General features: G+C 44.5%; 1 protein-coding gene across 1 annotated transcript in view; it reads right to left on the bottom strand.

Moving 5' to 3' along the window:
- rspo2 (R-spondin 2) overlaps positions 1–10,947 on the bottom strand; it is a 76,097-nt gene that overhangs the window by 40,419 nt on the left and 24,731 nt on the right. The window contains exons 3-4 of the mRNA XM_022753546.1: positions 3,240–3,383; positions 2,781–2,969 (exon numbers count right to left, since the gene is read on the bottom strand). Coding sequence (XP_022609267.1) covers positions 2,781–2,969; positions 3,240–3,383 — 333 coding nt within the window. The remainder of the gene's footprint in view (positions 1–2,780; positions 2,970–3,239; positions 3,384–10,947) is intronic.

Below are 10,947 nucleotides of genomic sequence, written 5' to 3'. Positions count from 1 at the left end.
TGTACGTTTTACAGAGGGATTAGATCTGTGCAGACACAGAGAAGAAAGAAGGAAATCATTCGCATTGACTCGTGCGCCTCAGCTAAGCTGGGAGACATGGATCTGTCAATAATGTCCAGTGTAATTTCTACATATTAATGTAGAAATGCAAGCCAGGGTGATCAGATAAGCATTGCCATAAATAGTGTATACCTCCACGCTGCTTCCTCTTATTTCCTGTCTCTGTTTAATCCACAGCATCTTTATGGTCTGCAGTTATATAATCCTATGCCTATCATAAACATCGGTGTCTGGTGTCTGGTGAGAAGAGCTGATAAAAAATGTCCATTTTTAGACTGTCTAAAGTTCCAAGCACTTCTTTATATGTATATATATATATAAATATATGACTACAATCCATACATTGAGGTTACAGTTTTCTAAAGTCTATTTAAAGACAACATTGACCATACTGCATTGCAACGCCTTTTATTTATAAGTAGCTGTCAGGGGCCTGTGTATACATTTTAAAGGTCCCATATTGTATAAAGTGAGATTTCCATTTCTTTGATTATAAAGTAGGACTAGGTTCTATATTAATACTGTGAAAGTGTCAAAGTGCTCAGTCCACAGAGAAATGCACAGAGCCTGTATTCAGAAACTGTCATTTAAAACGAGCCGTCAGGACTTCTATAACTTTGTGAAGTCACAAAAAAGCTGTCACTGCTCTCAACCATGCCCAAAGCCCCGCCCACCTGGACCCACCATCCAACCTTGCAGGATTTGGTTTCTGAGAGTTTACCTGAAATCTGCTTGTCAGCCAATCAGAATAGAGGCTCAGAGCCTCCTCTCCTCTGATTGGCTCACCGACCTGTTATTGCTAGAGCTCCAGAAAGAGGCCTGAGAGAGGAGATAGTTTATGGTTCTTAAAAGCACAAGTATTTCTTCTTATGGATAATAAAACTCCAAATAAAACACCAGAAAAGTGTAAAACATGGGACCTTTAAAGGTCACCTAGCAAGGTATGTCATTATGAACTCAGCCGCACTGCAGCTCGATCTTCCTCCACAAGCTTCAACCACTTCCTGATCACCTGTATTCCAGAGGGTGACCTCCTTTCCCATTAGACTCTGCTTTATTATCACTCCCGGCAAGTGATTATTTTACAATGTCAGTCAGTCGAGCTCCCATGCGATGGCGCTGGATCTGTGGAGTGTTTCTCCTCTCCTCTGACTTTAGCCGCTTACATTTTTACATTGTATTTATTTGAACTGAAGAGTGTTGCATTTCACTGGCTTTTGCCAAGTGGGGATTTTTCACTGGCAGCTGGGGGGGGGGGGGGGGGGGGGGTTACAACACATGCCTAAGTCTGAAATTTACCTTTATTAAACAGACCACTGCAGCATTTCACGAGCCTTAGAGAGATGCACGCACGGTGACACTTTTACACGCAGCTTTTAATCACACGACTGAGGCCACTGATCCTCCACAGAGACGTAACTCAGTCATTCGATAAGGAACTGTACTGAGAGGTTTACAATGACCACATCGCCAGGGAACAGTAGCTTTAAGTAAGATGGACATGGGGATTCTGCTGTCGGTTTCTAAAGGACTGAAGACAAATGGTTCTGCTTTGCACTCAATTTCTTCTTCACAACAACAACTTCCCAGTGACTTCATGCTCGTGATAATGGACGGCAGTAACCATGTGCAACAATGCCAAATTTTAATTAAAGAAGGTCGTAAAGTTTCTTGGAAAAGGTCAAGCAGCCACGGTAAAGTCATGAAGTGGTGCGTGGGGGTTGGGGAGAGTTTCCCCCGACATACGGGACAGGGATTTAGGAACTAAATGTGCCATGGAATCACAGTTTCCAACCCAAAGAGCAGGGGCTGCCTTGGTAGTGCTGGAATATGAGAAACTATCAGGGTTTATTTCAAGTTTATTTACTCTTTCACCACTTCACTAAATGATCCTCCCATTCAACACTCCAGGCCAAAGATGGAGAGAAATCCTCGAGGTTACAATATTTTCCTTTTTCTGTTAAACAACATTTTTCTTTTTTTGACAGACTGAATGATATCTGCCACTGTAATTGCTTCCTTATTTGGTGAATTAAATATTTACACTTGGCCTATCCTAATCCAAAGTTTATGAGAGATGTAAAAGGACATTAAGGGGAAAGACATTTATTTTAAAAGCTCTGCTAACTGAGGCCATCACCCCAAATGGTGTGTTTGGACCATCTGAGAGAAATGGTTTACTTTCTGAAAAAAAAAAATATTTCCCTTAGCTGTATTCACAGATGGAGAAATTCCAGATTTGACTTCTCATTTAATGGCCCGACATACATGCTGCGTGCACCGCAAATATCTCTCAAAGTTGATGGGAGGAAACAGAGACGGCCATTGAGGAAACCTGCAGTTCTTACTTTGAAGAATTCCGCTGAGGAGAGTAAGAGAGATTGGAGGGGTGGGGGGGGGTGGGGGTATATATACCTCTGGCTGAAACAAGGCCGTCATGGAAAAATACTGATATTTCATGCACGGAAACGCCAGTGTGTGCACCTCAAAAACACAGACGGGGAAAAGAACAAGGCTGAGTGCTAGGTACAGGGGTTACATGAGACAGGTGAAACTGAGAGAGAGGGGGAAGGAGTACTCCTATGGGATGAGTGGGCTGTTTTCTTTAATATTCACCAGACTAGAGTAAACTTGGATGGGAGTGAACGTGGATGGAGTCGGGACGGACTGACAGAATATCTCTCTCACACACGAACATATGGCCGTTTTAACATCCTTACCTCTCCTGCAGTGCCTCATGGCCATTTTGCACATCCTGGACTCAGCGATGGTGGGACAGGGTATCGTATCCTTGGGTGGTTTCTTAACAATGTGCCGCGTCCGGGTCTCCAGACCCCACTTATAGCCACAGGTTTTGTTTCTCCTGGTGCAGGCTCCCCATTCGCTCCATTGGCCCACCTCGCAGCCCTCTGCAGAGACACACAGGAACAGTGATGAAACCACAGCAGAGGGCAACTCAAAGACCTACAGGTCAAGCTTTAATACAGGGTGAAGAAGCTTTACTGTGGATACTATAACCTCTATGTGTGTGGTCCGAGTTGAACTGCTTGTTTTTAGGTCTTAAATAAGCAGACCAACTGAGAAGTTAAGCAATACTGTGTACAGGTAAGGAGAGTTTGTTTATTCTTTTGAAACCGAATCTTTTCATGTTTTGTACATATCTGTGTTGCTTCACGTACCTCCACACTCCATAGTTTCCTCCAGCGGAGCAAAGCCCTCGGGGCACTTGTCAAAGCAGCGCCCTTTGTGTAGGTAAAAACCCAACTTGCACTTGGTGCAGAAGTCTTTACTGAAGCAGGACTCGCAGTTCTCTATCCTGCATCCTGGAGGAAGAAGGAGAGAAAGAGGAGAGTCATCAGGGTCTGAGCAGCCCTCTCATCTGGAGTTGATCGAGAGCTAAGGGGTTTGGGGAGCGGGGTTCTTCAGAGGATTAGATCGTTTCTCCTGAAAAAAAAAGAAAAGGAAAAGCCAGCGATGCCCTGCGGATCATTTCTCTCCGGGGCTCAAGTGTGTTTCAGAAAACTTGTTTTGCCTGACAGATTTTTTTTTTTTTTTTCATCTTCCTGTTCTTGTTCAGAGTGAGCAAACAGTGTGAAAACACAACAGCAGAGACGGTGAGGAATTATGTCACACTGACCTCTTTCAACAACTTCAACAGTTTGCACTGACATGCAACAGTCTGGATCCAAACACACTACAGCTCACATGTTTTCAACTAATGGCATGCTGCAACAGGAAGAATACATCCCATTAGAGCTAAACACTGTCCTTAATATGCTGTCTTATCACTCCACACTGGTCCGATCCTCAGTCGTTCCATAACTGAGGATTATTGGGAAGTCGGGTTGTCATTAAAGAATGAATGATGGTTTAATGATCACAAAGCTGGCCAGCTGTGTGGATCCTTTAACGTCTGGCTATGATATAAAAAGGGGGAAGGTGGGTTAGGAAGAGGGCAGGCGCAGGGTGGGGGGACAATAACACTTTGCGCAGCTTTGCCAAACAAATGCTGATGCGTTTAGTCAGCAAACACAAGAGCGCACTTATCCTCCCACGCCACACCCTGCCGCTGCGCATGATACACAAGCGCCGCGCTCTCTAAGAAAGGCCTAGCAATGTGTCATCAAGCTCTTACTCTGCAAATAGCAAGTCAGGCAGGGCCAAATTACAACAACCACACCAACACGGCGACACACAGGCCCACATGATTAGAAGGAGCCTCCCAGCGCTGTCTAATTTATGAAGCTCCTCAGAAGCTCTATGTGGCCCTGTTGGCCAATAGGCTTCCAGTGCTGGGGAACCACAACCTATAACCTCCTTGCCCTTGCATGGGTCTCCCCAGGTAGAGTGTCGTCTGCCCCTCTGGTTGCATCTCGCACGAGGACGCAACCGCACGTCAGCGCACGCGTTTTTCGTTGTTTCCAGACGCGTAGACCTGCGTCGCTGTGATTTTCCACATGTGAGAGCGACGGAGGGCTGAGGGCTGCTCTTTTATCTGTGACCCTTGCAAGGCCCGAGGAAGGGAAGGTTCTCACAATCACACCCCTTAATTACACCATCTCCAGCTAACCATCAGGCCTCCTCCTCGACATTCCTGCAAAACGAGGGGGTCCCTCCCCGCTTTACTTTGAACCCTAAAGTATGGCCTCTGCCCACTCACTCTGGTCTCACGCTTTCCCGACCAGTCTAAACAAACCATGGACACACACACACATATATATGCACAAACACACACATACCAATCAGATATGGCTGGAGATAGACCCACTCTGCAATAAAGCTGCACTCCACATTCTGTAAATATAATTCTGACTATAAATCATTAATCTCTTTAGCAATTTCCTGTGTTCTCACGTCGTTTTTATGTTATTAATTCAATCACCTGATATTATTTAGCTTAGCTAAGTTTTTCTCTTGCTCCATTTTTATCTTATATCTCAACATATGTCTTGGATCTCTGGAGCTATGCAGTGCTGTAGAGATTTTGGTGTGGAATGCGTGAGGGAGGTATAAATATATTTTGCTGTCTTTTTTTTTTCTGCCTCTCGTTCACTTCTTTCTGGGTGGAATCAGTCAGGCTTGTGTTTGATATAAGACAAGCCCAATACAGGCAGCAGGCTAATAAATCACCAAGCTAATTGAAAAGCACAAAGCTGTCTTTTACCCCTCACACTTCCCAGGCCTGTCATCACCTGAGAGACTTAGCTCCCAAACAAAAAATAAAAGCGTAAGGGGGGGGGGGCAAGAACATCTGGCAGTACTCTGAAACACTGGGGTTGTTGTGCAATCCACAGTTATTGACAGTAAATACGAGCAACACAGATGTGTGAAACACTGTATCCTTGCAGCTGCAGTAGCACATAACAGGGTTTTTGATTTAAACATCACTCTTGGTTACAGTTTCAGATCAAGTCAGACAACGGCTCAAATGCTGGGAAATCTTGTTTTCTAAATAGAAGATAAGTAATAATGTCGCCATGTGTGATGGATGAGGTGGATGACACATCAATGCGGCTCCACGGGATTTAGAATGCAGAGGGAGGCAGAGCTTAAGGGTCAGAGGTCATCAGAGAACGAGGTGGGTAGGAAGGGATCACTATGACAGACATTTATTCCCTTTGTCCCGTTATCAGGCAAAAGGCTATCTGGGACGGCGAGGGCTATCAGCTCCCACACTGGAAAACTGGACTGGTCGGCAGCGAAACAGCTCGTCCGGCAGCTCCAGAAACAGATACAGGGGAGCAGGGTTCATTCTCCCTGCAGGATTAACCTCTGGACCACCTTTAAAGTCTTCATCTAGGTGCCTGAGGGAGACTAATGAGAAATAATGAGGTCATCAGATCCCACTGAAGGCCCACTGTTCCTGGGACTTAAATGTATTATCATCATTATCTCCCGGCCTGGTTCTGGCTGCGAGTTACATGATGAACGCAGGAGGAAAAAAGCCTCATGCTTCAGCTGTCAGAGGGATAGAAAGAGACGTCGTCACCGCTGCAGCAGTTCCATCGTTACCATTATCACTGTTATCGTTTCTGTTTTTCTTTTCTTTCTTTTTTTTTTTTTTTTTGTTTGTTTGATTTTATACTATGTGGTTTGCATGTCAAGTACATTTGAAGTTGAGAGATGAGTCACTTATGATCTAATGGCGCATGCTTGGCAGGAGCCGATGCTTCAGCTGTGGTCTGGATGGAGAAGCAGATAGATTTTTATCACGGACACTCAAAGCGTCGTGTCAGCTTCAGTCAACTGCTGTTCCTCCGCGGACTGACAGCACCACCTCTCCATTTCCTTACGTGAATATTCACTTTGTAGAGAAAGGGGTGCTAAATCATTTTGTGAAGATTAATGAACCTCTCATGTTCCAGGCGGGGTCCCTTACGTTAGCCGAGCTGGAGGTGGGTTGTGAGGCTGCTGCTCATCAGTGTACCGAGAGCCTCAGCCTCCTTCAGAAAGCTAACCAGACCCGATGTTGCGCAGCAAGGGTGTCCATGTCGTAAAAGGCCTGGCAGTGTGAAGGGGGAAAACAAGCCCTATTTTTCCAGCCTTCGCCTCCAAGCTGAGTCGAGCAGCTCTGACCTACTCTCTAGGCCCTAGGTTTGGCTGACATGGAAGCTTTGGCTTGCTCGCTGCCACCCAGCCATGTCTTGTGGAGCTACGGATGGCAAGAGTTCATGGTAAAGGCCGGAGCTGCCATGTTCTCCCCCAACTCTCTTCAGGCTGTTTTTTTTTTTTTTTTCCACATGGGTGCTCCACCGCACGCTCGGTGTCGGGCTCGGTGAAGCAGAGGTGGTGTTCCTGTCAATCAGCATCTTCCAGAGAGAGATCGGGGATGACAGATGTGTCAGCCGTCGTCCTAGCTTCTTCACTCCAAGGAACACAGTCGGTGATATACAGGGGATCTGCTCTGGTATCTGCTCGGCCAGCTCCGGCATACACACAGACAGATCAGGCAAGCATCAGACAGTGGTCAAGCGCAAGACAGCTCCTCCACTCGCACTATAGCATGCACAATTATGCACTGTTTTGAGAAAAAACCCGCTTCAACTCTGCGTCTGGCTGTAATGTCCTGGGAGCAGGGCTTGGTTTGGTGGGTCCATTGTATTGTCTGGCAAATCTGAAAGTGCGGTTACTAAAGCTGTGATGATTAAATGTCCCTTGGTGGAACTCAAAGGCCAAAAGCAACTGGTCTTTTTTGTTGGTTAGACTGTGCAATGGAAATACCCACAAGCTCAGAATTAGAGCGAGAAAAGAGAGAAGTTGAATGAGCGACGTGGAGAGAGAGAGAGAGAGGGCCGCCGGCGCTGCCAACGAAAGGTTGAAAAACTCGTTCGTTATTTTACACAGCCTTGGTACGCATTTTGCCGAGGCCCATGATGCACGGCTCTTATCCACCTCCAACATGACATATCCCATGATGTGCTTTAAAACTGAAACGATCCTGGAAAAGATACATCCAAGCAGCTTCTACTTCCAGCCTTAATTTGATGTGACAAAGCAGTTTGAAGAACTACAATGGGATTTGGTAACAGATTTCCCTCGGTCTGTGAAATGCAGTAAAAAAAAGTAAATTAATTTTTTTTAAATTACCTCAGACAGAAGAGTCTCTAGTGGCACATTACGCTGGCACTGAATGAAGCTGTGATATTTAAACTGTGCTTCCAGGATATTGGCAATCTCAGGCCTTGATCTGGGTGGTTGTTGGTTGGCAACGAACACAGCTGGGGTTTCTATGTGTTTTTTAAAAGCCACTGCAGTGGGGTAAGGCAACAGGGTTGGTGGCTTAAGTATATGTATGTGTGTGTAGCAGTGGGGGGTCCGTAATACACCCCGAGGGAGGAAGTTTTGAATGTAGCCCTGCTCTCGTGCTGACCCTCTCAACACTCTCTCTCTCTTATAAAAGACAGCTCTGATAGTCGCCTTTCAGCTCATAACTCTTTCAGCCAGAGAGCTCGCCTGCGATACAGAATGACTGAATACGCTTTGGCTTGGGAACGTATGTTAAAACCGAGGTATTATGAAATGTGACTGAGGCGAGAGCATGACTGCACCGCATTCAGACAGATTTGGCCGTACATAACGGAGTACACTGTGTGACTGCTGCTACAAGTCTTTCCCCGTGGAGCGGCGGGTTGACACCCACAGACACTGGTGTGGGACTTCTTCTGGGCGGCTGATAAGAAACTCTGCGGATAACACTGGAGTCGCTGCATATGGTTTCTGGCTCACATCGACCCATCCATTAGCTGCTGAAAGGAGTCGTTGCCAAGTACAGCCCAAGGAATATAATACACGGATGTATAGAAAAAGGTATTATGCAACAAAAAAATAAAAAATAAAGAGGCATTGCTAACAAAGCGGCAACATCTCGATAATGGTGCTGCGGCTCCCACATCTCGGGCCTCGTTGAAATCCAGCTGAAGTGTAGCTGTAAATGGGCTTCCAGTTCTGTTGCGGAAAGTATAGTTCCCATTGTTTTTGGCTCTAATTATGGTGTTATTTTCTCTGCAGTGAAAGGGAAACCCCCCACCCCAGAACAGTGAGCCTTAAATTTAACCGTCATCATGTGAGGAACGGTTTCTTAAATACTTCTGAGAAATGAGTAGGTTATGTATGGTAAGGCCGATAGATTAGGATGCTGAGTTAGGGTGCACTGGGCTGCTTCTGGTCTTAGAAGTTATAAATTCCCAATATTTATGAGCAGGAAGTTGACACATAATGGCTAAAAAAAAAAAAAAAGAAAAGTGGATGATACCTAATTTACAGTCTGTGATATTTCAGATCAACAACTGCCAAGAGTTTTTCCCTTCTGTTCACCCAGTGCATGCTGGGATAGCCTGCAACTCACACATGCTGGAAAGGAATAGTGAAGATTTTTATTTTAATGTAATATTTTTCCCACCATTAAAAATAATTTATTCTATACACATAAGAATATATTTCTATGCTCATATGCATATTATAATACATATAAGCATATCTCACAAACTGATTTTTTCAGTTGGTATTTAGCAGTATTGCTCTGGTCCTAAAGTCCTCATTGCTCAATCTATAGTTGTCTGGTGACTTTTCCTTGCGTCAAATTGCATCACATTATCAGTACACGTTGTATAAAAGTGCGTTCATCTCTCCACCCATAGCTCTCTCTGTCACATGCCCGTGAATCCTCAGGAGCCCCTTCAGAAAAACTGAAAATGAGGCTCCAGCCAGCGAGTGGCTGAGTGTAAAAGCCTTTTGCTTGTCTAGCCCATGTTTTCCTTTACCCAGGCAGTCCATGAAAAATTCTTGAATGAGATAAGATCACACAGACAAACTCTGGTGTAATAATAAGCAGCTGCTCCCCGAGTGATTTCAGAGCCTGTGTTTAAAAAGCTCATGATAACATAGATGTAATGCCACGTTCCAGGCCTCTTTGGAAACCAGGAGCACACAGCAGCTCCGACTCGCGTCGGTGGAGAACCCCTCACCGCTATCTGCCCACTGTGCCTTTGAGACCTTGTGTACCAGTTGCCCGTGTCAACTCACAAATATTCGCCGACCTGACAATTAGCTTCCAACCCAATAAAATATCCCTTTATGGAAGTTGGACATGAACTGTTTAGTGAAAATGACATGCGGAGCGCAGCTGAGAGTGAGGGTCAAATAGGGAAGTGGATTAGAGAGCCATGACTGAAGCAGTGATCACATCAAAGTAGGTCTCGCTCTGAGATCTGATGCTACGTGACAATACAAGATGTTGCTCTATGAGCAGTTTGGGAGAAGGATTCAGATTAACTTGCCACACATCAGGATCAGTTTAAGTCAAGATTCACCCAGCATGGGGATATAGTGGTGGTTAGGATAGCAGGGTTAAAGTAAAAAAAAAAAAAAAAAAATCCTTTCTACCAGAGAACAAGATGTCTTTCTCCTCCAATTTTCTCTGAGTTACGAAAATAGGGTGAAATGACTGTGGGGCCTTTCGGACTTACATATGTGGGAGTGTATGAGCATGGAGTGATTAAGTGTTTTGTTTGGTGGTATCCAATCAATACCAGCTAAACAAGACTTCTACTGGTTAAAACTGCAGGTGAAAAGAACTTCCTGCAAAACGTCTGTGATCTCATTAAATGACAGAGATGATTTAACAGAGAGCAACATCCCATCACAGCAAATGTCATCGACTGACTCAAATCAAATTCTGACAATGTTAGATTCAGATAACGGCAACTTTTCACGGTCTCATGTATTTGTCCACCTTTGAATGAAGAACAGTGTTGACAAAGTTACTTGAATTTTACTTGAAAAAATGTAAATAAGACAACTCTGGAGTTAGCAGACTTCTTGCAAAGGTCTGGCCTTAGTATTGTTATTATAAAAGCACAGAATTGAATATTTTAACATTGTTTCAATCTTGAATCAAAAAGTAGATTTAGACTGCCTTCTAGATGAAGGCTGAATCAACACTGATTCAGTATCAATTATGGTTGAAAACCCAATGTTTATTCAACATCCATCATAACGAACAATTAGGTGTCAATGTCAGGCATCAGTGCAGATTCATACTCCTGTCTGACAACATTTTAATGTTGCTTCAATCTTATTCTGCTATATGGGTAACTACATCCTCACACCTGCACCAAGCTAATATGTGACAGACCAGTGTGTTAACTGAACGCACAGGGAGGAAAATTATATTAAATTATTCAAACCCTTCAAGCCGAGTCCTGAGCATTAGAGGAATCATTAGCTGTTACGTAATTACTGAACTGAATTCCAAATGGAAAAAAGTCATCACTGTAACATGTTACTAATGAACACATTACTTTCCCACACTGATGAAGCTTGAACATGAACATGCTCTGACACCACTTTACCAGATGTCTGGGTGGTGACGTTTCAGTCCAACATCCA

The sequence above is a fragment of the Seriola dumerili genome, unplaced genomic scaffold (genome assembly GCF_002260705.1).
Source record: "Seriola dumerili isolate Sdu_G_001 unplaced genomic scaffold, Sdu_1.0 BDQW01000191.1, whole genome shotgun sequence".
Classification (NCBI taxonomy): domain Eukaryota; kingdom Metazoa; phylum Chordata; class Actinopteri; order Carangiformes; family Carangidae; genus Seriola; species Seriola dumerili.
This window is presented reverse-complemented; position numbering and strand designations above follow the sequence as displayed.